Here is a 26,264-nt window from a genome sequence, read left to right as displayed (position 1 = left end):
CTGTTGAATGGGAGCTGAACAGGCAGCTTCAAGCTGCCGACGAACAATTCGGTTGACATGGTCATAGGTAGGTGGTTGGCGAGTGGCTTCACACAATAAAGTTGCGGCCGTCTTGGGCAGTCGTGTGAATCTCTGCGTGATACTGCGGCTCTTGGCGTGTTCAAACCGCCGGCACTCTTTGATGATTTCGTCAATGGTGGTGACGTTAGTGTATACAAGCAGGTTGAAGGCATTGTCGGCGATTCCTTTAAGCACATTTCATACCTTCTCAGGCTCGGGCATGTATTCGTCAACCTGGTGGCAAAGGGCAATGGCGTCGTGAATATACGCGACGTAGGATTCGGTAGATGTCTGTGCCCGAGTAGCCAACTGATTTCGCGCAGTTATCTGTCGTGAAGCGGTGTTCCCGAAAAGGTCACGGATCTTCTCATTGAAAGTGTCTCAGCTGGTAATGTTGGCTTCGTGCGTCTCGAACCACACGTGCGGAGGGCAATCAAGGTAAAAAAGCACGTTGGCAAGCATGAGCGTTGGGTCCCACCTAAAGCTCGCGCTTATCCGTTCATACACGTTCAGCCACTTGTCGATGTCAAGGCCATCCTGTCCAGAAAATACACCAAGATCACGAGCAGGAGGTAGGACAACGTAGGTAGGAGTCACAGAAGAGGCGGGTGGTGAAGACGATGTACCTTGAACTTATGACATTGTATGACCCGTGATGATGCGGCCGCTGCGGAGCTTCGTGATGTGTACAGGGAAGCACCAGCACGTCCACCACAAATACTTTACGTAAAATGAGACGGGACGGGACTATTTGCCAGTATTTACACCAATAAATTTGGATCGCAGCACACAAAGTGAGCAAACCAGTCCTCTTCGTCGTCTTCTAATCACAGAATGGTTTACCCTTCATGCGATAGCTACGTAGCAATACATATATTGAGATACGGCATCGTATCTCCAAGCAGCGTGCCATTTTTTTTGTGCATAACTTGCGTACGTTACTTGCGTACGTTAAGTATTTTAAATTACAACCATAACATTGCTGTTATGTTATTCTCCAGGGATGTTAAAAATTCCATGCTATGAAATACAAAAATCAGAATAACCAGGTACTCTTTTTTTAATTGAAATGCTCTTCTGATTACTGTTTAACTACTTCGAGGTCCTTGTTTTATTTTCTAGAGTGCGTAAAGCTATAACGAAGAAAAGAGAGCAAAGACAACCCATCATGCTTGTCACTAATGGCATTTAGTGAATGATTCATTTTCGCACCAGACTCGAGGGTACAGTTGTCGTTGGCGATAGAAGTGGCTTGCGCGTACCAAATGTTCCAGCACTGTTCATTTAAGGGGCACTGAAGAGCTCAGCGCAACTCTAGGGTGAACTGTCCAGGTTTCCAGAACGGAAATCATTTATCAGAGTATGGCTTCTTTTTGATACAGTGCGGAACAAGCGGTATGCGAACATTTAAAGGTAAAAAGCTGCGTGGTGTGACCATTTTCAATTTTTGTTCGGTGAAGCAAATCATATATACCATCATACTAAACACCTCAACGAGTAGCTTGGTAACTTTTCCTGGTGAAAGTTCAGCTAAAGGTCAACCTTTTCGCCAGTAAAAAAAACATGATTCGTCAGTGGAATGGTACGAGAGATTTTGGCGTGCGAAAAATGTGCCCCCCTATGTTCACGAAGGCTTTGTGCTCAAATATTAAAGAAAGCCACAGCGAACGCTAAGCTAAGTTAGAATGTCTGAAAAGCTTGACATACACAATATGCAACGAAACTTAACCTTACGAACAATGGTCATAAAGAGTGAAATGATTAATTAAAGTTCATAGTACGAATAAAATATCTCGTTAGTTTAGTGCTTCGAAAATTATTATAGTGATGACGAGAATATTCTCCAACGCAGTGATAGCATAAATTCAGTCGCTGACGAGAAAATCACTGCTTACAACACAAATTTCGAGTAAATCTATAAGAACGAAGTCCAAAATAAATTCCTTTATGGGCATGCAATGTAGGTGCGACAAAAATATCTAGTGTAAGTCCGATAAAAAGTCCGAAAAATGGCAAGTACACTGAACACAATAATGTACTTGTTATCCACTTCTTTGTAAGCAAACTCATTATAATTAAAATACCAGAAATTTCCTAACAACAACAATATCGCTGTTTGCGATCCACAGAGTAGCAAAAAATGTACATTTCTCACCTTTTGAAGTGCATGCGGCCCTGGACTGCTCTTTTCCCATGTTTTAGAACACTGCACAAAAAGACAAAATCAGGCACCAAAAATATACTACATATTAAAGTTAATGGCATTCTGGCGCTACTAAAAACACCCAAAAAAGACACATGAACACGACGACATGTTCATGTTCATGTGTGTGTGTTGTGTGTGTGTGTGTGTGTGTGTGTGTGTGTGTGTGTGTGTGTGTGTGTGTGTGTGTGTGTGTGTGTGTGTGTGTTTTATGGCGGCAGAATGATATTCAGTAAGCAATACCAACTACGCCAAGAAGAAATTCATCTCAAGTATACATTCTAAACACTGCGCTGATTGTCGTGCTGGGAGACCCATGGTTCTGTGGAGGTCTTTCCTACCATAACAGGTTAGTAAGTTAACATCACGCAGATAAAATAAACGCACATGGTACCTGTTTAAAAGACATTGAGCAGAAGAAAGTGTGGTACGTTGGCCTGTTCTAGGGAATGAAAAAGAAAAATTTGTCTTCTTGTCTTGAGAGTGGAGAGCAAGAAAGCGGAAAATAGTATTCATTTATTTACATCTTTCTACATTTTTCGGTCACGCACAAAATTTTTCAGCCACACACAAACGCCTCTGACTGCAGTAAGAGGCGTTTGCACAAGCACGTATACTCTCAAAGACGCAAAAATAACTACATATTCGTGGAATACGGCTGTTAGGACTACTGGGTGTCAGTCTTACGCATACAGCCCAAGAGTGTAAGCTTGGGCGGTAATAGAGTGCTTGTCTCTATTGCGCTTGTGCCTGTGTTTTATCGTCCTCGACGTTCGATGCTCGGTCTGTAAGTCTCAGACCGGTAGTTCCCCATAAAAATCACGGTAATTTTCCTGTGGTGCCGGAGGACGCTTCGTAAAAGAAAAATTATGAAAACTCGGAAGCCAGTGTAGAACTCTGAAAAGAAACTTGTGCTCCCTCTGCAAATTTGAGAGAGTGAAATGAAGAAAATGATCCTAGAGGCTCCTTCTCTTTGTTAGACAAACGAAGCGAAGAAAATCAGAAGAGAAAAAATCGGCAGATTCCACGTACCTGGGAATCGACGTCATGCGGAGCATGTGTATGGAAAGTGACCGTGTTGCAATTTTTTTAATGATTGACCCGTCATGAATAGGCGCTAAATATACGTGCAAAAGTTGCATGCGCAGATATATGTTGATGAGTTTCGAAAGCTTATAAAACCAGTTGTTTGCACTTGCGCAACGATGCCAACTGGTGCATGCGTATCAGCGACACCAGAAGCTGATATGAAGTGCTGATGCTCGCGAGGATGCTGACCTTGGGCACTGCTAGATAAATCAACTTCAGGGCACGGCAACTAGCCACAATTGAGGTTAACCCGGCTTGACGGCTGTATCAAAGGAGTGCATATGTAATGTTTATAAAATTGAGTAGGCAGCACTTCAACCACTATTGACGTTTCATGAATTTTCGCATCCATTTAAAAAGTAGTTCCAAGACGTGGCGTAGCTCTGTGGTAAAATGCTTCATTGCCACGCAGAATGCTTGGGTTCAATTCCAGCTGGAACTCTGACATTTATTCTACACATTTGCCGGGTCTACGCTACCGATGCCGGGTATTTCTTAACGCTCACGCGTTAAAATTGCCCATGTGTGTTCTCGACGTTCCTGAAAAGTGTAAATCACTTGTGGCACATACCCGCATACCAGTGGCACATATCCGCCCATGGTATGCGCCAGTCTGGCGGGAAGTGTTTGGCGACGTGCGCGACGGGATTGTGACATTATTGATGTCTTGGCCAGCCCGTCGTATTCGTCAAAGCATCTTACCCTCGCATGCTGATTTTGGTTCACGCCAAGTTAAGGGGTGACCATGAGAGCACCCAGACGCAAGCGGCTATATATATAGATAGATATGCTCAATGTCGCCAAAGTTCGCTAAGAAATGCTTCGCATTTAACAGTTCCTAGCGTAGTCAGCATTTGATGCAACTCTTGTGTAGTAATTATAACATGAATGAAAATGAAACAAAGCCTTCGATAGAGACCGAACCCTTGGCATTCAGATTACAAGATGCATACGTTTATTGTGGGGCAAAAATAAAAAATAAATAAATAAAAGTACCCCTGCCCGTACCAAAAGTATAACGGGCGTTCGAATTACAACAGTCACTTGCGTGACATTTTCGTATCCCTTGTAAGTGAGCACTGGAGTTGGATTTAGAATTTACAAAAATGCTAGCTGGCCGTGCTACCTTCGATGTAACAATGGCCAAGCTTATTTTAGATATCAGCACTTAGGTTTGAGCTCAGGGGTATTCCTTTTATTTTCCACCGCATTAAGGGCCAGTAGAGAACGAAAGGCAGCGATCAGTACGGGCAGCTTGTAAATAGCAGAATGTCTGAGCTGCATTAGCACCAACCTCTCCTTACATACATTTATTTAAAAAAAAATGTCTGAATTCGCATATATGGCTCTCGCCACAAGAAAAACATCGCACGGGACCTACCAGTGCAGCGTCGTGTCTTTGACAAGCGTTCTCACAAGCTTACCCTCCTGCTACAATCACCTAGTAATAATATATTTATCAGAGACTCTAAGCAAAATGACTAAAGTGAGGTATGTCATTTGTCCTCCAGGGTATCAATAGGGCTGCCCCACATTTTCCACCAATTTTGTACTAACGGCGGTAGTAACTGCAAGCGCTCAACTGTTACCCCCTAGCTCCACATAGTTTCAATGTTGGTCCTCGCCAAATGCGCCGGTGGCACTAGCAGTTGAACCGTCTGGACGTATGCGAAAAAAAATTGATGACCCTTCACTCCTCAGACATACTTCATGGTAAATCCGATTTAGCCAGCATTGAATAACTTAGGAAATAGGACCGCAGCCCATATATACACACACTACTATTTCATTATAAAATACCGCAAACACTGGCCGACAGCGCTACGCTGCAAAAAATTAAGCATCGGGTATATATAAGCACAGTATCTTGACCTCCATCTAGTGCCGATAGGAGAATTCATCTAAACGTAATAAAACAATAAACATTGGCAGCATAGTACATGAAACATACTTGGGCTCATTCGTAGCACCAAAGCGCACCGATCTTTTTATACAAATCCTCCAAATCTTCACGGATAAACACTATATACAATATTTACAGCCCGGCAGACAGAGCGCCAAGGTGCAAACATTGCTCATATCCGGCAACACTAATAGATAAGATGTGGACGTGCCCGAATTACAACACACACAACACAAGCACCCCATAGTTGTGGGAGTCCCCCTTGCGTGCCTCCGAGCCAGTAGACTAACGCCGGCTCATCCAGTACGCGGTGGAGACTGCGGTATCTCAAGGGATCCCCGCCGACCTCCTCTGAAATAGCGCAACCAGTCTCTGTACTCGTCCCCTTCATTTTGTTTTCTTTTTGGTAGAAATAAAGATATCACCACCTTCACCTAATCTTCACATTCACTCAGCCAGCCAATAGGAATTATCAGCTGGTACCCTATCGTGTCAGCCGAACCAGCGTTAGCCGCGCTGGTGCACGAGTACATAAACATAGCAGCGGCGCTTACGCAGCAAGGCCGGTGAAGCAGTAGGGCACTCCGCATTGGCGGCAAGCTGACAGCGTTCCTAGTCTCACTTGGAGCCCGCTGAAAGGAGTACTGGCAGTCACAACATGCGTTTACTGTGGAATTTCAGTCGTCAATAATTTAGACCCAGGTGAAAAAAAATTGCCCGCAGCTTCCCTCGGGGGAACACTGAGGAGGATGCGGAGCATATAATTGGTTAACGGGGTGTTAAAGTGCGACTTACTTGGGTCGATGGCTAAATTGGTTAACGTGGTTGTGAAATGGGGTGCTAAATTGCGACTTACTTGGGTCGCTGGCTAAATTGGTTAACGTGGTTGTAGGAGGGGTGTTAAATGAGTGAACACGTGCGACACGTATCCCGTTTTCGAAAGTCCGGGTCCTCTTGTCGACGCTTACGTTTCAAAGCGGCCGAATCCGGTGCTGCTGCTCGACACTGACGTCTCTCAGCGGCTTCACGTTCTTTAAGTTGAGCATCTTCCGCTCGACGCCGACGTTTACGTTCGGCGTCGCGAGCTCATCTCCGCGCTGCCTTGTCTTCAGACGACGACTTGGTTGCGGTTCCGCCAACACTTTGGCCGGCGCTGGTCGAAGGGACGTCGATCATTGCGACCTCGGACGTCGACGCGCCGTACAAACCAACCGACGAGCGGCAACTGAGCGAGCGAGCACCGACCTTGAGTATATATACAGCGCGACGGCGCATGTACTGTCAGCTGTCGAATGTTCGAGAAGGGGGAGAAGCGCAACGGCGCATGCGCGCGCGTCAGCTGCCGATGTTCTCGAAGCGCGACGGCGCATGCGCGCGCGTCAGCTGCCAATGTTCTCGAAGCGTGACGGCGCATGCGCGCTACATTATACAGCTAGCGAACGTTCGTGAAGAGGAGAAGCGCACGCGGTGTGTAGAGGAAGAAGGGTGCACAGATGGTGGAGGAGTGAAGCGCGTGCGGTGTGTAGAGGAGGAAGGGATGCACAGATGGTGGAAGAAGGAGGAGGAAGCTTGCGGACGGCGCCGCACTACAAGCCTCGAGTATTAGATGCTCCGCATCTAAAATAGGTAGGTCTTCACTGTCCACAGTGTATTGCGGAGTGATGTTGACATATGTGCACTACAACAACGAGACCGCTCGCAGGCATGGTTGTTTCACCGTGCTCGTATGTCACGCGCTGTGCACCGCCGGCGTCACGATGACTCGTATCGCGCTCGCCTTCGCGCTAGATGTTTGCCAACGATTGTCGCATGAATAGAAAGACAGTTCTAACAATATAGAAAGACAGTTCTAACAATATCCAGGAGACATTATTTTCTGTGAAACAACTTATATGCCACGTTTCTTTCCTCAGCACCAGCAACGCACTGACACCGGCCGCCGTCCGGCTTAATGTCGACGACGTACGAAGCCAACTTCGTATATCGATCACTTCGACGTTGCGGCCAGTAACTCTGCGGGAACACGACCAGAGACGAATAGCTTACTTTTGTTAGCGTTGTCAGTGTTCTTCGTTGTTCTTCCGAATTCAGCAGATTAAAACGACTTATCCGCGTTGACCGGGCTCGGAGGCTAGAACTTGTTTAGGACCATTCGTGCCAGAAGCTGGATTACGGGCAAAGTGTGACCGAGTGCGCTCGCTCGCTGCACTGGAGCGAGTTGAAGTTTTTTTCTCATAACAACCATGATTCGTTTAATAGTGATTCGCTTTCACTGTGGCGTACAGCCGGTATAACTCGTATTCGTGATAGCCGACAGAGCCAAGCAGTGCAGTGCGAGAGCAGACGACCGGCGTGCAGTTGGTCCCTTCATTGCTGGGCGTTTGCACACGACATGCACTGTTCCGCATTTACTCCCTGCTGGACGAGCCGTTAGTCCGTTGGTTTAACAATTGCAGTTTGCTTAAACGTAATCGATTTGGGCTTAGAGTTTACATTCTCCTACCACAGTATTTCATGAGAGACACCGAAGTCAGGGCCTCCGAAAATTCTGACCTAAACGCGGTTCCCGAGGCAGGGATTCGGTCCAGCAACCTTCGAGTCGGCAGTTAGGCAGCATAGCTCTTAAACCACTGCAGCGCGTACTAATGTCTCCCATCGGGTTAATACCGGACGTGATTCTGGTTTACCTTCCCTTTGCTTTTCATGTTCTCTCTGAACTCTTGCAAGACACAGTTGGAAGGACATTGCACGTCGGCTCGGTTAGGGCGCAACCCGCGCAAGTGCATCGTCTACCACTGCTACTAGACAACCTGTCTGAGCAATGGTTCAGCACCTCCAATGGCTACATCATATTGCGATCAAATTTCGTATTTGGGAGTATCTAAATCATCACGTGTTTAATTTGTCGTATTTCACTCTCGCTGAAAGTTTCCTGATCACAGTACATCAATTTGAAGAGTGGTTTTATTTTATGACAAGAGCTTCACCTAGAGGCAATTCGTTTTTCACGGCCACACATTGATCACATCGTAAAGTTCCTTCGGGCACACTTACATTAGGCATGACATTGAATCTTGGGGAACATCATACGCTACGAATAAATTGGATGGAATACAGATAACAAAATACACCGTTGGAATCTTCTCTCATTCAAGCTATCACCACATTCGCATTTCGTGAAAAGTTACAACGTTTTAGTTTACAGCTTCCCGCATTTTGTCCTTGCTCGAGGTGGTTTACTCATGTTTCACTGTATCGCCTCCTGTGTGCTGCAGACATAGTCGCAGCTGATTCACTTTCTAAATTCTGCCTATAATAGTTTCGTCGCGAAACACGAGGTTCTTTACTAATGTCTACAGTCGGTTACAACCATGGTTACAACCTGAGAATAAATACACGCTCCTGCCCCCCGTACTGCAGTACGCCTGTCTTTCTTTCATCTGTGCAACAGAAAAATTATTGGCAATTTACGTTCTAAGCATAAGCAGATTTTCGCTGGTAATTCAAACGCCACGCTTGTTAAAAAAATTAAATGTTCGTCCTTGTTAAAACGTTATGTTTCGTAGAGCAGTCAAGTCGCAATTTTCTATGAAAATTGCCAAGAAGAAAATTTTTTGACCGAAATCTGGCGAACTACCAAGAGCCTGTGCGGACAAGTGATGTGCCTGAAATCTGCGAAAACTACCTGACGTCACGTATATGACGGTGTTCTAGCCTACGTATTACGGACAGGCTAGTGTTCTCCTGTTATAGTGGAGTACGTCCTACTCTAAATACTTTGACAATCTTTCTAAACACATTTATGCTAAGTCTGCCTGGGTGGGTTGGTGACAGCTGTGGGCGGAGCTTACACTTATTATTACGTTGTAACCGACAGTTGATACTATCCATGATTGCGGCTAAACGTATATACTAGCCGTAGCTGCCAATGTAGTCAATGCCACACAGTAGTGATAGAGACACACATACACAATATCAATATGTAGTGTCAAGTAGACTTATCAACATGTTGTGTCAAGTAGATGAGTTCACTGTGTCCGCTCAGTGACCATACTCGAGCAATAATGGGATACAAAAATAAAGATAAAATACAATCTCGGACTGCATAGCTTCAGATTGCGCTACATAGTGTATTGCTTCTAAGTGTAATTGTACTTAGACCGGTTAATACATACTGCATTCGGCTTACTTTGACGGTGTGGCAACTCAAAAAAGATAAGCGCCATGAGGTCGTGAGGCCTTATCGGTGAAAGCAACACATTCTTATACCGGGTGTTCAAAATTAAGCTTTATGATTTTTTTAAAATTAGGCGCTCGAAGGCACGTGAGAACCACTTGTGCAAATAAGTTAAGCGGCCAGGGGGACAGAAAGTTAGATGATAATTATCGCTGTCAGCAGCCCAATTAACTAAAATTTAATAATTAACTTTTTACTGGCTGCGGTAAGTTGGCATGTTTATATTGAAAAAATGTAGGCAGTGGTGTTTGTACACAGTTTCAGTTGGAAGATTTTTTCTAGCACGCCTGTGTTCCGAGATATCCGGCTCCAAAGTTTAATTGTCTTTCGCACGATTACGCATGCAAGAGGGTGAGGGTCCGCGCAAAGCTCCTCCCTAAAGTGACGCATCTGTTGCGTGTGGTGTTTAGTGTGTGAAGAGGGTGGAAGCGTAGGCATAGGTGATAGCAATTACCCTTGCCCTCTTCGGCCGGCGAAATCAAAAATCGAAGAACGCTTGCAACCAGTGTCGTAACACGCAACTGCAGAGCCTCTAACGATAGTGGCAGATACCATGCCGAGATAATGGTGCGAGCGGAGAATCTGGATGCCAGTGCGCGTGCGTAATAATCACTAGAGAAGCATGCGTGGTCGTTGCCTGGGCTACGCGAATAGCGTGACTGCTGATGTCCGAGTACTGTAACTTTTATTGAAACAAGAGCAACAACTCCACCAATAATAACTGAAACAGTTTTATCCTTGCTAACGCATATTTCCTGCTGCTACATAAGCATATTTCGGTCATGCACAAATCTCATCGAAACTCTTCACCTCTCAAGACGTCAATGCCCCAAAAAGTGTTCAAAATGCCTGCCTTCGGCAGCAACGCAAAGCATGAACCGCTGTCGCGTCGACTCGATGACTCGGCGCAGTACTTCTGCAGGAATACTCGCACAGGCAGATGTTATCCTGTCCTTCATGTCATTAACATCGCTGGGCTCTGTTACGTAAACTCGATCTTTAACGTAGCCCCAAAGGAAAAAGTCGAGCGGAGAAAGGTCAGGTGATCTTGGTGGCCAAAACATCGCTCCTGCGCGCCCAATCCACTGTTGTGGAAAACGTCTGTCCAACCAGTTCTTCGCCCTGGTAGAAAAATGTGGTGGTGCTCCATCGTGCTGAAACCATACTTGGCGCAGGTCATTCAGGGAAAGACTGCAGACAAGATCATCAATGACAACACCTAATATTTCTTCTGTGTACATCTTTCCGTTCAAGTTGTCCTCAAAAAAGTGAGGTCCGATGATCCTGTCCCCGAGTATGCCGCACCACACATTCACACTCCAGCGAACTTGATGCTTGTGCTGCCTCAGCCAGTGTGGGTTTTCTTGTGCCCAATAATGGGCGTTGTGAAGATTAACACTTCCATTTCGGCAAAACCGAGCTTCATCAGTCCAAATTATTCTGTGCAAAAAGTCATTTTCTTGATCAGTTTTGATGAGGCCCCAATTGCAGAAGTCAACTCGCCTTTCAAAGTCCGCCTCATTTAGGTCCTGATGAAGGTAAACGTGATATGGATGGAACTTGTGCTTTCTTAAAACATTTGTGACTGTTCCGATGCTGCGACCGCACTGATCGGCAATCTGTCGGATGCTGAGCTCTGGCATCGAGGTTACGCACGCGACAACGTCGATTTCAAAGTCTTCATCGACGATTGCCTTCCTGGTCCGTCTCGGAAGGTGGACAGAGCCTGTTGTGCAGAAGCGTCGAAACAGGTTTGTGAAAGTGGGCCTTGTTGGAAGGGGACGGTGTGGGTGGCGAGACGCGTAAAGCTCCATTGCTAACGAAGCGTTGCCATTCATTTCAGCCATTGCAAGCACCACGTCTACTTTTACTTTGGTAGAATACCTCACGCCAGAAGCAGCCATATTAGCTCGAAAGGACTCCACGTGGATTTCCTTGGTAGACCTTCAATGCAGAGACGCTGTGCTCTAACCGGAGGCACCCTAGTGCAGGACGGTCCTGCTAACGCGTTCACAAGAAGATGTCTCAGTGTGATCTAAAGTCACGAAAAAACGTCGCGAAAAATGGTCTCCTGTTATCGCGTTCATCAGGATCATGCGTAAGGCTCATGGCGCACCGCGCTGTCACATTTTGATTTCGCCGGCCGAAGAGGGCAAGGGTAATTGCTATCACCTATGCCTACGCTTCCACCCTCTTCACACACTAAACACCACACGCAACAGATGCGTCACTTTAGGGAGGAGCTTTGCGCGGACCCTCACCCTCTTGCATGCGTAATCGTGCGAAAGACAATTAAACTTTGGAGCCGGATATCTCGGAACACAGGCGTGCTAGAAAAAATCTTCCAACTGAAACTGTGTACAAACACCACTGCCTACATTTTTTCAATATAAACATGCCAACTTACCGCAGCCAGTAAAAAGTTAATTATTAAATTTTAGTTAATTGGGCTGCTGACAGCGATAATTATCATCTAACTTTCTGTCCCCCTGGCCGCTTAACTTATTTGCACAAGTGGTTCTCACGTGCCTTCGAGCGCCTAATTTTAAAAAAATCATAAAGCTTAATTTTGAACACCCGGTATACGCGAGTGAGAGGGCTCCGACCACACCGAATCTATACACTTTTCTGTAATATATCTGGGCATGCTTATCTTGCACTGTTAAACTAATGTTTTCTTACGTTGTATTTTGTGGCCTCCATCGATAAGGCCACGAAGCATCCTATGCACCAGCCCAACCGTTTCCCTGCGTATGCATCTACCAGTAATAGTTTGTTTATTTGTTAAAGATCCACACACAAATCGCCAAACATGGCGGCAACTCAAACCTACTCGGGAATTAAGATATCTAAACACAAATAGCCCAATATGGCGGCCACTCAAACCCACCCGTAAATTAGGATATGCGGTACCACAGAATACTATGTCCATTGGTCGTTTCGAATACGTCAAGCCCTACCTCCCCCACGTGTGGCAGCAAGCATGACTATTCAAAGAAATAGAATGGTATTACGTATTCCGTGGTATGGTATGGCCCCCACCCCACCCACCTCCCAGATTTTGAAGTCGCATTTTGATGTCAACGAAATGGCAAAATAATCACGTAAAGTATTCCCAGATTCAAACGCTGCGTCGATTTTTTTCAGTAACACAACTGGGGTGTGCGAAACCTTGAGGTAACCACGCGCTGCCACGACGCATCTGGTCTCTAAAGATAATATTGTTTCTCATCTGGGCGTTCGGGTCAAAATTATTCTAATATAACCGGACTTGAAGACAGTACAAACAAAATTATGTTCGTTACTTAGCCCTAAATTATCCTATTTTAAGACGGGAGAACTGTACATAGATTCATATTTGACTCAATGTATAACGAACACCAGTCACCAAACGTTGATCTCGAGTATCTCACTACTGCATTATTCGTAATCGCATTGTTGCGTGGGTACGCTAAATGCCAGAAGTGAAACGACTTACGTTTAAAGAATGAAAGAATTCTTGATAGACACCTCTGAAGGTCGCAGGATTGAATACCTGATGCAACGGCCGCATATATATGGCAGTGAATTGCTGGAAACCCATGTACTTTTATTTAGACGTGCGTTAGAGAGCACTGATTACTCCGAATTTCGGGAACCCTCTACTACGGTGTCTCTTATAGTCATCCTGGTTTTGATACCAAATTATAGCAATTATTATTATTATTATTATTATTATTATTATTATTATTATTATTATTATTATTATTATTATTATTATTATTATTATTATTATTATTATTATTATTATTATTATTATTATTATTATTATTATTATATAGAATGAAGGAAGGCAGGAAGGTTAACCGGAGAGCAAGCATCACAGAGTGCGTCACGCTCAAAGTTCTTGTCCTTCGGCGAGTTGATACACAGGTTGAGCATCTCCAACCAATAGTTGGGTCGTCCTTTCTACACTATTTTGCACAATACTGTACGAGATAAGCCAACCGAGATAACGCTGAGCTCTTCACGGTGTTGATTGTTCACGCAGCACGATGAAACCACTCCTGGTCACTTATCAAACAACACCACCTTTCTCGAATTCTTCTTGGTTTAAGCGTTTGCGTTTGCGAACACGTTCGTTAAGTCTCCTTTGCTAATCTGATGCCTCAAATTTTGTGAAAATTTTGTGAAAGTATCATAACGTTCCACTGACCGAAAATGGAGCCTTATCGAAGCTGCTCTCACGTCATAGGCTCTACTGACGCAACCTATCTTTCGTCTCTTGGCATACCCACTTCTCGAGAACACATGCCATCGTAAGTAAGTTTCATTATTTGGACAGGGAGTACCAGATAAGGTCTTCTATGAAATTCTGCCTGTAGGAGTGATGAAACAGACTACGAAAAGAAAGGTTGTGACCCTGAACATTGACTTCACATCAGTAGGCCGTCGCGCGGGCCCATTAGTTTTTATGCATTTCCCTGTCAAGGATTCTTTACGAGCCACGAAATCTGCCACGGTGGTTTATTTCCGGTGGAGCTCGGCTGCGGAATCGATGGTCGAGGGATGGAATCCAAACCGCAACTGATGCATTTCAATAGGGGTTAAATGCATGAGGCCTGTGAACTTATATTTATGTGCACGTTAAAGAACTCCCAGTAGTCGAACTTCACTAGCCCATGGCATTCCTCACAATTACATCATGGTTTCAGGACGGGAGACCCAAGCAATGACGACTGTTATTACAAGCCTAGGATTGCTCCGAAGACAGGCCACACCGAGCCCGCCTAGAGAATACGTGAGAAACAGGAAGGGAACAGCAAAGATCAACTCCCGATCATAACTCGGGATAAGCCAGCGTGTGGCAAAAATAAGTGTGAATTCAAGCGTTTAAAGGAGAAAACGTTATTCCACTAGCTTACATGCATAAAGTGATCATAGGCTACTCATATACCACGTTTGTAAATGTCTGTGCTTGACGATACGTGTATTATGTTGGTATACGGGATCATTCTATAAACTGTGCTTAAAACCTGACACCTGAATATAGCAAGCCAGGTGATGAACAATGCTAATATCTGCATAATAATAGTTTGAAAAGTTATGTATCAGTAGCTGCCGAAAAATATCTCGGTAAACTTCAGAGCCCACCAACGCTACTGGTGTTCTGCGGAAACTGAACCAAGGATTTTAAAAAGGAAGGAAGGAAGGAAGGAAGGAAGGAAGGAAGGAAGGAAGGAAGGAAGGAAGGAAGGGAGGGAGGGAGGAAGGAAGGAAGGAAGGAAGGAAGGAAGGAAGGAAGGAAGGAAGGAAGGAAGGAAGGAAGGAAGGAAGGAAGGAAGGGTGGGTGGGTGGGTGGGTGGGTGGGTGGGTGGATGGATGGATGGATGGATGGATGGATGGATGGACGGATGGACGGACGGACGGACGGACGGACGGGCGGGCGAACGGACGGGCGGGCGAACGGACGGGCGGGCGGGCGGGTGGGTGGGTGGGTGGGTGGGTGGGTGGGTGGACGGACGGACGGACGGACGGACGGATCCGGAAGTGCCCTTTAGATCGGGTGGTGGCTCACGCCACCTATAGCCATAAAGTTAACTACTATCACTGTGTGTTTAAGAATTGATGTATGGATGAATGAATCCGGCAAAGCCCTTTAGATCGGGTGGTTGCTTTGGATCGGGTGGTGGCATGAAGTTAACTACTATCACTGTGTGTTTAAGGATTGAATTTCACTCGCGCCTCGACTGTAGCCACTAATCAGTTAGCCCCCTCCTGGTTATTTCTACCCGTTCAAAGTCTATTTTGCCTTAACAGTCCCTAAAATCCAATGCTTTGAGAAATTCGGCGCCATTATCTTCGACTATAGGGTGGAGCCCTTTACAGAACGTTATCAAATTTTCAGCCATTTTCCTCTCCTCTCCACACGCACCACATGCCATGTCTGTGCCTCCATATTTTGCTCGGTACGTCTTGGTCCGCAATACTCCCGTTCTAGCCTCGAAGAACAGACAACTACCCTCGAATTATCATCAATCTTTCCCTTGCAATTTCCTGCTTCAACGTTCGGTAGGTTTCCAGTGATGATTTCGTAAGAATTCGCATCTTCCACTTGTTTCTCTCTGCTTTCTTCACCGTCTTTCTAACCAATGTTTCCTTTTGGCTTGGTATTCTGCTGTTGTCTAAATACTTGCTTGACAATTGTCGAGTTCGTTTCCTCCATTTGGTATCGACATTCTTCATGTACAAGTAACTAAAACTTTCCTAGCCCAACGCTCCTCTCCCATTTTTCTCAATCGCTCCTCAAATTCTATCTTGCTGCTAGCTTCCCTGCACTCAAACGATGTCCATCCCATGTCTCCTTGTACCCCCTGATTTGGGGTATTCCCGTGTGCTCCAAAAGCAAGTCTACCTATGCCACGTTGTTTAATTTCCAATCCTGTATCTAATGCTCACTGCCTTTGTTATCATTGAAAATCATGAATGCCGATTTTTCCGTGCTCAACTTCAAATTTAACCTATCTCGCTCATTACCACAGATGTCTGTCAATCCCTGCAGATCTTCCTTGTTGTCGGCTATTATTACTATATCATCTGCATACATCAATGCTGGTAATAACTGTTCATTGAGTTTTCCTTGCTTGGCAAAACAGAGGCTCAACCCGAGTCCACTCCCCTCTTCTTTGGCTGCTAGTCCCTGGACATAAAGCATAAATAACAAAGGTGACAAGGGAAATCCATGTCGAAGCCAGCGTTGTATCTTTATAGACTCAGATACCTGTTCTTCCCATTTGACAACTACCTTGTTACTTTTATAGATATCGTTCAGAAGATTAGTTATTCCATCTTCCACATGTAGTGTGTCCAGTATTCCCCACAAGTCTTCTTGAATCACACTATCGTAAGCTCCCTTGATATCAAGAAATGCCAGCCACAGGGGCCTGTGTTCTTTTTCTGCGATTTCATTACACTGCATCAATGAAAACGGGTTGTTTTCCAACCTCCTTTGTTTACGGAACCCGTTTTGTAGTTCTCCCAGCACCCCCTCATTCTCCACCCCTGTCTATAATATTTCCTTTACTATCTGTATCACCAGCCTGTAAACTACTGATGTCACTGTTATAAGACGGTAGTTGTTTATATCGGCTTTGCCCCTCTTTCCTTTACAGATCATGCTCACACTGCTTAGTTTCCATCCATTGGGAGCTTCACCATCCATTATTACTTTTCTTGCTGCCTCTCTTAACGTTTGCTTAGAGTTTGGTCCTAGTTTCTTTATTAGCATGATTGGGATGCCATCAGGGCCTGTTGATGCGCTATTAGGAACTATTTTCTCTTCCCTTTCCCACTCTCTCTGTCCAAGTGGAGTCACTGAGCTAATTGGTTCATCCTAATCTGGTACGGTGCATGCAGTGCTTTTTTGGTGTTTAAATCTTGCTGTCATCATTGTTTGTTTATATTCTATCGCCTGATACCCTTACAGTCAGACCCCTTGAACTGTCGTTATAAAGCTATGTTTCATGCTTCTCTTATTATCGGAGAATTGAGTTGGTTCCAAAATCTTGCAGCTACATTTCTATCTTTTTTGTTTGCTTCCGCCATTCATTGGGCCCCCTTTCTTCTAATCTTTTCACTGATCAAATTGGACGCTTCCCTTCTGCAGCTAAAAACGTTATCCCATTTTATTTTGACATCATCTTCCGGTTCACCCCTCTGTTTAGCATACCTGTGTTCTCTGGAGGCTTTCTGACTTCTTACTGTGGCTTCCTGAACTTCCTCATCCCACCGGCTCTTGGGCTTGTGTCTGCTTTTCTCGGTTGATTTGACTCGTTCCATAGCAAGCTCTAACTCAAACAATCGAGTTAGATTTGTGTACGTCCACTCTGTTTTAGTATCCTCGGTGATTATTTTCTTAATCTCTTTAGTTGCTATTTTTCTTTCCTTTCTGAATAAATATTACCGTGTGGTTGCTTGTAATGCCACCTTTCCTATTTCATTTCTTTTCCAAAACTCAGCTTGATACGTTTGTGATCACTACCTAAGCTTCTGGACCCATATTAATCTATGTTAATCACCCTTAGCCGATCATGCATCCTATGCGACATTATTGTGTAATCTATCGTCGACTGCAGCCTTCCCACATCCCATGTTATCTGCCCTTCGCATATCTCGGTGCTGTTGCAAATGATTAAATCATGCCTTTCACACATATCCATTAGCATTCTGCCTGTTGGGTCAAAATATCCATCCATATCTTCTATGTGCGCATTCATATCTACTAATATAATTACCTCGCATCCTTCTCCTAGTTTGTCAATGTCACTTCCTATGCACTGCACCATTTGTTGATTTTTTTCTGTGGCTATTGCCCCTGTCCACAAGTATACAAACTCTAGGAGCGTCATTTGCCCTGCCACTTTCCCTTTTAGCCATAAATGTTCCTTGCACTCCTTCTTGAGCATCTGCCAGTCTGCACTTTTATTAATGAATGCCCCAATACCACCCCCCTTTCTGCTGTCTTCTGTTCCATTACAATATTCCCAAGCGTAGTCCGTATTGTTTGGAGGTTGTTCCTTGTCCCTAAGATGTGCTTCTATAAAACCGTATACCATCGGCCTCTCCTGCCTTAGCTGTTCTTCTATCTCTTCCCACTTCAGTCTGTTCCTGCCACCCTGCATGTTAATATACCCTATGTCTGAATTGGCTCGGCGCTCGTGGCTACGTCTATTTCTGCCCCGGACTCTACCTATCTTAGGTACTGGTGCCACTTTGGAATCGTATCTGTCCATGTCACCTGTCAAAGAGTCTCCCTGGTTGTTTTCCTCGTTACTAGTTATCCTGCACCCCGAAGGGCCCGATTTCCCCCCAAAAAAGCTACTGCGCGTCCTGCAAGTCGCCAACCCACCTCATGACCTAGCCGCCCATCGAAGTGAATTCTGTCTCGTTGAGAACCACCCCACCTATGCACCTCTGTTTATTTCCACCACCTCAAAACCTTTCTCTCAGCTCATCCGCCATATCTCTTCGTTTCCATTGACAACCGCTCTTTGCAGGTTGCCATCACGCACCGGTACCTCCGGTATCGTGAATATCACTATCTGTACCTGAGGAGAAATGGCGCGCATGTCTTCGACCTCTTTGGCCAGTGTGTTCGCTAGTCCAGCCGTAACTTCCTTTAAGACATTGTTTAAACTGCCTGAAATAATCACGAGGTTTCGTTCATCAGCTGTAGTTTTAAGTTTTGCGCTCGCTTCCCTCATGACTGCTTCCGGCTTGCATCCCGTGAACGTCCCTACTGCAACCCTCTTGTTACCTCTTACCTTCTCTTTGACTGCTTCTGCGCATCGACTTAAATTCGAGTCCCCGGCGATTATCACGTGCTGTGACTTTTCAGCTGGAGCGTCCTGCACCTATGGGTTACTTGCACCTGTGACGCTGGCTGCTTTGTCTCCTCCCAGCCCCACCACTACTTCGCTGAAGCTGGTTCTTGCGACCATTGAACCGGCTGAACATGTTTTTCCGAACTTGCTTGCTCTATCTTCTCCGCCGTTCTGGTTGCCGGTGCCCTACCGTTCTCTCCGTCGGCCGCTTCTTTTTTCCCTTCGCCAGTGCCTCCTCGGCGGACCTCAGTCTTTCTCCCATAGCCCTCGTTTTCTCTTGCTCTGTCGCCAACACAGTCTCCAGATCGGTCACTATCATCAGCAGTTCACTCTGGGCAACTAACATTTTCTTCATTTTTTCCTCGACCTCACATTGCCTACACTTGGCGTCAGCCTCCTCTCCAGTCGCGTCTGCACTTGGGTCTAATTTCAAACCCACCCCACATCCTTAACATTTTACAGTCTATTTAACCATGTCTTTTAGACAGCAATTGTCCTTATAAATTGTCCCACTCGATAATTACAAAACACGGCGTACAAAAAACCCTGCCATACAAAAAAAAGAAAGTCTAAGCTCAACTGCAAAAATGCGCGTGTTTCGTGTACGTGCACATTCCCCACGGGGTGACAGGCGAAAAAAACACAAACAACAAGCACACACACACAAACTAGTAAATACCTGGTTTATGAGCCCCGAAAAAGCCGTACAATGTAATAAGTGCTACAAAGGTGCTGCCTTATTAATTATAAAAGCAAGCTCAAACATTCAAAACCACTTATCTGTGCAGTCGATTGGGAGCGCTTTAAAACCACGTTCATCCACCGTGCCAGTTTGAACTGAACGTGGATGAACAAGATAAGAGCAACATCAATGTCAAAACTGTGTGGCCTTGCTTGGTTATGTAAAGTGCTCTCGCAACATGCCTTATTAGTTAACTTAAAATATTATTAATTACTTCAATGTTCTTCATTGTAAATCCCAACGACAAATAGTCGCCTTGTAGCAGGTGTTCAGGTGCAAGCAGTCACACTTTAAAAGTTTTGAAATGAGCCTTAAAACCGGCACGGTGGTTTAGTGGTTAAGACGCCCGACTGCTGACCCGAAGGTAGCGGGATTTTATCCCGGTAGGCGCAGTTTCTATGGAAGCTAAAACACTTGAGAACCGTGCATACTTAGATTTGGGAGCACGTTGAAGAAACCTGGTTGGTCAAAAATTTCCGGACCCTCAGCTACGGCGTTTCTCGTAGCCATGGTTTTAGACCGTTGAAGTCTAACAATTATTATTAGTGAGCCTGTTGTTGTCAATAACGTACACCGAAAAAGAAATAAACTATTTGCGCTATTAAGCTACTCATATTCTAGGCGGGGTAAGACTCATACGCCTTTTCAAAATCCTGTTTACCTCCTATCCAGTGCAAAGCTCTTATGAGCTTGTACGCACGCAAAAAACTGCATTGTTGATTTTCAACCCTTGGTTCTGTTTGTTCCTAACGTGTTTTCGTGCAACCCTTTCCCCAGTGCAGAGTAGCAAACCGGAAATTTTCTTCTGATTAACCTCCCTGCCTTTCAGGCAACCTTATTCTCTCTATCTCTCCTTCTCTCTTCGTTTGATCACGCTGTTTTCAAGACACCCAACCACTGAAGTTTTTTTTTGTCGTTGTTTTTTTGTTGGGAGGAGGATCAAGCTTTAGCCATTTTGGTCACTTGAAGAAAGCCCGCAAAAAAGAAGGCACGGGACCGAGCTTGCGCGCTATTATTTTGCAACACAGACCGACAGAAAGTTTAGGTATAGTTGACCTGGATTCACGATAGATGAATTCGACGTGACGTCACAGATGTTAGTTGACATTCGCGTTGCCCCGATCACTCGGCATGGCAACATCCTGTATCACACACATTGCAGCAGTTTTACGCAACGCGCTCCTCACAACACAATGAGTTCATCCAGAAAGTTCGGAAGAGAGACGTCAGTGTACGTTAAAAAAATACCAGATGTTCTAAATTTCCGGAACCCTCCACTTTAGGCATCGCTTGTAATCATACCATGTTTTGTTGTTGTTTTTGGACGTAAAACCTAGGTGTTAATATTACATATCGGGTGAATAGAACTTCCGCGTGCACCATGGACATGCGAAGTCCTTTTTACATCGCGATTGCAGGGAAATGCTAAAAGGCCGCGTTTACCATGCAACGTCGATGGCCTTGAATAACCCCGGGTAGTCCAGATTCCCGTAACCCGCTACTGGGACGTGCTTCACATACCGTGGTTTTGGGACGTAAAATCCCAGATAGTGTTACTATTCGCGTACAAACAAATCTTGGTAGTAATGATGAGGAGACATTTTGAAAATATAAGGCGAATTGCCACCCAACGGTGTTTATAGCACAATCTCAAGTTCGCCCACGACATCAAGCAACAACCGTCAAGCTCATTCTTGAGGGCGAGTTGTCCGCCGCTGGGATATAGTGGTTACGGAGCTCCGTTTCCAACCCGAAAGCCTCAGGTTTGATCCTGCCAATTTCGGTTGCGTTTCGATGAAGGCGGAATGTTAAGGACCCGTCTGCCGCGCAATGTCTGTTAAAGAAAACTATGCTATATAAATTTCCAGGGCCGTCTGCTGTGGGGTGCCTCAAAATTACATCATGGTTTTGAAACGTAAAACCCCGACAATTATTCTATTTAAGAGAGGTCAATTGGTTGGAAGCATTTTCTACATACAACAGCTTCTGAAACTGGTCCCCAGTGCCGTTCGCACGCAAAAGAACTGAAAAAAAAATGCTTGAGCGGTTATGAATACGGCAACAATACTGCACACCGTAACATCCACGTAAATTGAATGGTATGAGGGACGAGTTTCTCAGCTAACTCGACAACTTGTGTGGTCAATCGCATCTCCCCGGGCTGTCGTAAGTCGGGGTATGTAACGCGTGTTTCTACAAAACACACACAGTTCCCCGTTTTATCTGTATGGCGCCGAAAAAAAAGTTTGTAAACAACTACTCACGTGGTTTCCGCGCGCGGAGTGATGGATAGCCGTCAAACGTTGCTACACGAAGTTAGCGTCGAAGAAACAGATCTCATCTGTAGTGGTCGTGTTCTTATCTCCAAACGTGACTGTAGCATCACAGGCACCAACTCGGTGAAACCAAGGTCAGTCGCGAAGTATGTAGCTCAATTTTGTCGACGTGACTGCGTCGCGTTTTGCAACCTTTTCACCAAAATACGTCTTCGGTCTCAGTGCGACAGAACCAATGCCGAGAAACAACGCCTGCTGTAGCTGTGTGTTCTCTGCGTGGTTCGCGGGCAGGCCGGATGCGAACGCGTCCGCCGCCTGTTATCAGGGCCGCCTCTTCGACGGGTTAGATAAGCAACCGAGTCGGTTCGTTGTCACCGAAGAGATAACAGAGCTCGTGAGGGCAAAGTGTCAATTGCGCAGCGTTTCGCGCGCACACGCCATATTTGGGTGTGAAACAGCGTGAAAAGATAAAACCACAGAATGAACACAGACTGGGCGTGATGTCATTAAACAAAAGTGATTTATCGCTTGTTGAGCAGTATCAAAAAGATTCGTTTGACAGTCGGCGCTGTGTGTGCTTTTTTTTATTTCCTTTCCCGTCCTTGCGCGTTTTGTCACTCTCAGATAGGGATTTAGAAGTCAATGCACAGTATTTGATGGCCCCGTCATTAATGCTCGTTTATCCACGTGCACGTGTATGTGCGTGCATTTGTGCATGCCTCAAGGATAGACTACGTACTCTAATGCTAGTGTCACACGGGCACTTTTAATCGCGATCAGGGTGATCCGGATCAGTTTCCTTTATCGTGATGAACGTGTGGCCGCTGCTACCTACACAGCCCAAGCTAATCCGGTTTGAGCTTTGGTCAGGTAAGATGCACCAGGTGGTACTTGCGTGCCCGTAAAACTTGTCATTGACAAAACTCATCGTGCGATATTTCAGTAGAGCCATTTGTTAGCAATATGTTATTCGTACAAGAACTGCTGAAACGTCAAAAACTTTGTGTTTATCACAAATCCATCATTCGATATAGTTTTCTTCGCACTTACCTGTATTGCTATGCGACAACTTTAATCCCGACTTTTATTTCTGATGGCGGCCGCTTGTAGCCGTTCAGTCGCAGCAAAACTGCGATCTCGTCGTACATGCCAGAGTTTCACATCTGGTGCCTGAAGCCTCCCACATGCTCCTGCCAGCGGTCAATTACTGCAAAGGTCTCCTCATTCGACCACGAAGGGCGCGTACACTGTGACCTTGTCAAAAAGCTGGCGGCACTCATAAGCCATTTGATTGGATGTACTCCAACTGCTACGACGATGCAAGAGTTAAACTTGTCGTCCACTAATTGTCTGCTTCTCCCATAACTACGCGGGATCAATATGAATCTTAAAATACGAAACATTACAGATGTTCTTCTCTTTTGAAACAGTTTACAATTTTTAAATAAAAATACCTAGCTTTTTAATCCTGTTTTTACAGAACTATGCTTGTCTCTCTTGTGGTTGTTTTTTTTTTGCTTTCAACAAGCTCGATCAGGAGATGCAGACAGAATTCAAATCGCAATCTCTTAGCAAGATCGTGGTGCGCGGATCGCGATAGTCTTGATTCTGATCGAACCTGATTGTGATTTAAAGTGACCGTGTAGCAGCACCTAATCCGGATCGTGGTTAACCCAGATCGGCCCTAATTGCGATTAAAAATGCCCATGTGACACTGATACAAAATATTGTGATGTGACCTGCGGTGAGAGAAAACTTTAAACAAACCTGGCAAGGAACTACGTCAATACTATACGTGGAGCTGGGATTCCACCCGAATGTGGGTCGATCTCCGTGAACCGAACAAGGCTATTGTGGTGAACGGATTCCCTCTACCTCACATCGAAGAACTCTTACAACATTTACTAGGTGCTAAGTTTTTTTCTAACCTTGATGTTGCATCCGCATACCACCAGGTTAAGTTAGCGGAGGAAAGTCATGATCTTACTACTTTTGTAACGCATCAAGGGATTTACAGATTTCGCAGAGTGTGCTTCGGGCTGCCATCTGCGCCAGCTGTTTTCCAAAAAATGATGAGCGATGTACAGAAGTGATGCCCAGGTTTTGTCTGTTACTTAGACGACATTTTATTTTGGAGCCGTAATCAGGAGGAGCATGATGTGCACTTGAAAAGTGTCTTGTCTAAAATAGATTCCTGTGGCATAAATCTTAATAACAAGTGTGTATTTGCTGCTACTGAAACTGCCTTCTTAGGTCATAATAGAGGTGTTCTCGCTTTATTGCCGCTTGAGTCTAAGGTCACTTCGATTCTTTATGCCCCTGTCCCTACTGATGTTCAAACACTTCAATTCTTCTAGGGGTTAGTTGGATATTATGCAAAGTTTCTACCACATTAGGCTGATGCATCTGCGCCGCATGCTCCGGCAAGGTCAGAGTTTTAAATGGTCTACTGAGGTCAGTGCCTGTTTCAACCAAGTTAAAGAACTACTAGCTGACCGCCCGGTCATAAATATGTCTGATAACAATCTTCCGGTGATTGTTACCACTGATGCATCCAATGTCGCCATCGGAGCAGTGCTTCAAGAACAGAGAGGAGATCAGCTGCTAACTGTTGCTTTTGCATTTAGAACATTGTTCCCGGCGGAACGCCGGTATTCAGCCGGGAACGCGAAGCTCTTGTTTGTTTATTCGCGGTAGAAAAATGGCATGTGTATCTTTGGGGTGGCGTTTTACATTACGTACTGACCACCAGGCGCTATCTACTCTGCTGCCTGCTGGCGCGGTGGGACGACGCCCCTTGCGAATTTATCGATGGTGCACCCGGCTTTTATAATATAACTTTTCTGTACAATATTGCAAAGGTGCCGATAATGTCGTAGTGGGCTCGTTATCTTGGCTACCAGTCCAGCTTCTGTCAGCACAGGCGCTTGAAAAAGAGATAATTTCTTTGGTTGCTGCATCCTTAATTAAGGACGTCCTACAGGCAGCCATAGCTAATGATAGTATCTTCCAGCAGCTTATTCAATACATTGCTGAAGGTTTTCCTTCAAAGAAGCATATGACTTGAGTACTTGTACCTTACTTTGTAGTGAAATACGAACTGTGTTATGCCGATGGGCTCATTTTCCGTGGGGAACGTGTTATAGTTCAAGAAACTTGCATGGGGCAACCAATTTAGATAGCCCATAAAAATCATCCAGGCATAATTCGTACAAAACAGCTGCTTCGTGACAGGTATTGGTGGCTGTGTCTTAACAAACAACTGGAAAGTGTGGTTTGACACTTTTACAATTGTCAGGCTGCCGACGAATCGGCGAAACCTGTCTTTGCACACCTACAACCAGTTTCTTTTCCTGAGAAACCGTGGGAGAAGTTAGGCATGGACAATATTGGTCCTCTTTCAAATTTTCCCACAGATTCTCGCTTTGCAGTCACTTTAATAGACTATAAGCACCCCGCCACGGTGGTCTAGTGCTTAAGGTACTCGTCTGCTTACCCACAGGTCGCGGGATCGAATCCCGGCTGTGGCGGCTGCATTTCCGATAGAGGTGGAAGTGTTGTAGTCCCATGTATTCAGATTTGGGTGCACGTTGAAGAACCCCAAGTAGTCTAAATTTCCGGAGCCCTTCACTACGGCGTCTCTCATAATCATATGGTGGTTTCGTGACGTTAAACCCCACGAATCAATCGATCATTTTATTTGACTATTACTCCGAATAGCATAGGTCTGTCTCGTTCGAGACGTTACGTCTGATACAGTCGTCACCTTCTTTACTTCTGTCTTCTGCCGTGAAGGTTTTCCAGCATGCTTAGTAACAGACAATGGTCCCCAGTTGAAGTCTTTTCAGTTTGATACTTTTTTTTCCGAACGAGGTATTCAACACCTCTGTTCTTCCAACTACTATCTTCAGGGCAATGGGCAGGTTGAGTGGTTCAACAGGGTACTTATATCGTACAGTCAACTAGCCCAAATATAACAATGTCCTCTAAAAAAGGCAACTGCAGAGTACTTGGGTACTTACCATTTTTATTCTCAGGCAACTACGCGATCGTCTGCCGTCATGTTCCTTCATAAGCGTCAACCTCGCACAGCAGTTGACATAACTGATCTGCCGTTGCCTTCTACTTTTCAGTCCTTTTCGGACAACATCATAAGGACGCGAGTTTTTCATAGGCAGAAGTACATTAAGAATTATGTCGATCAAAAGCAAGGAGCCAAACCTTCAGTCATTCAGGTTGGCCAAAGAGTCAAAGTACGTGTTCCAGGGAAGAAAACACAAGTATAGAGGTCCGTTTAAGGTTATGCCTGCGGTGGTATCCCAGGCTCATTGATGGACCGGTTTGGAATGCTTCTAAACTTGTAATCGCCCATTCCGAACGGGAACCACCTTC

At 45.1% G+C, this 26,264-nt stretch overlaps 1 protein-coding gene across 3 annotated transcripts in view; it reads right to left on the bottom strand.

Moving 5' to 3' along the window:
* Window positions 1-22,187, bottom strand: part of LOC119161288 (E3 ubiquitin-protein ligase MIB2) — a 102,142-nt gene extending 79,955 nt beyond the window's left edge. For all 3 annotated transcript variants that reach the window (XM_075889699.1, XM_075889701.1, XM_075889700.1), the window contains exons 1-2: window positions 21,861-22,187; window positions 2,216-2,266 (exon numbers count right to left, since the gene is read on the bottom strand). In XM_075889699.1, coding sequence (XP_075745814.1) covers window positions 2,216-2,255 — 40 coding nt within the window. In that variant the 5' untranslated portion in view covers window positions 2,256-2,266; window positions 21,861-22,187. The remainder of the gene's footprint in view (window positions 1-2,215; window positions 2,267-21,860) is intronic.
* Between the last annotated feature and the right edge of the window lie 4,077 nt (window positions 22,188-26,264).

This window comes from Rhipicephalus microplus, chromosome 3 (genome assembly GCF_043290135.1).
Source record: "Rhipicephalus microplus isolate Deutch F79 chromosome 3, USDA_Rmic, whole genome shotgun sequence".
NCBI classification, from domain to species: Eukaryota; Metazoa; Arthropoda; class Arachnida; order Ixodida; family Ixodidae; genus Rhipicephalus; species Rhipicephalus microplus.
The sequence above is the reverse complement of the archived record's forward strand: the minus strand, read 5'-3'. Positions and strand labels throughout refer to the sequence as shown.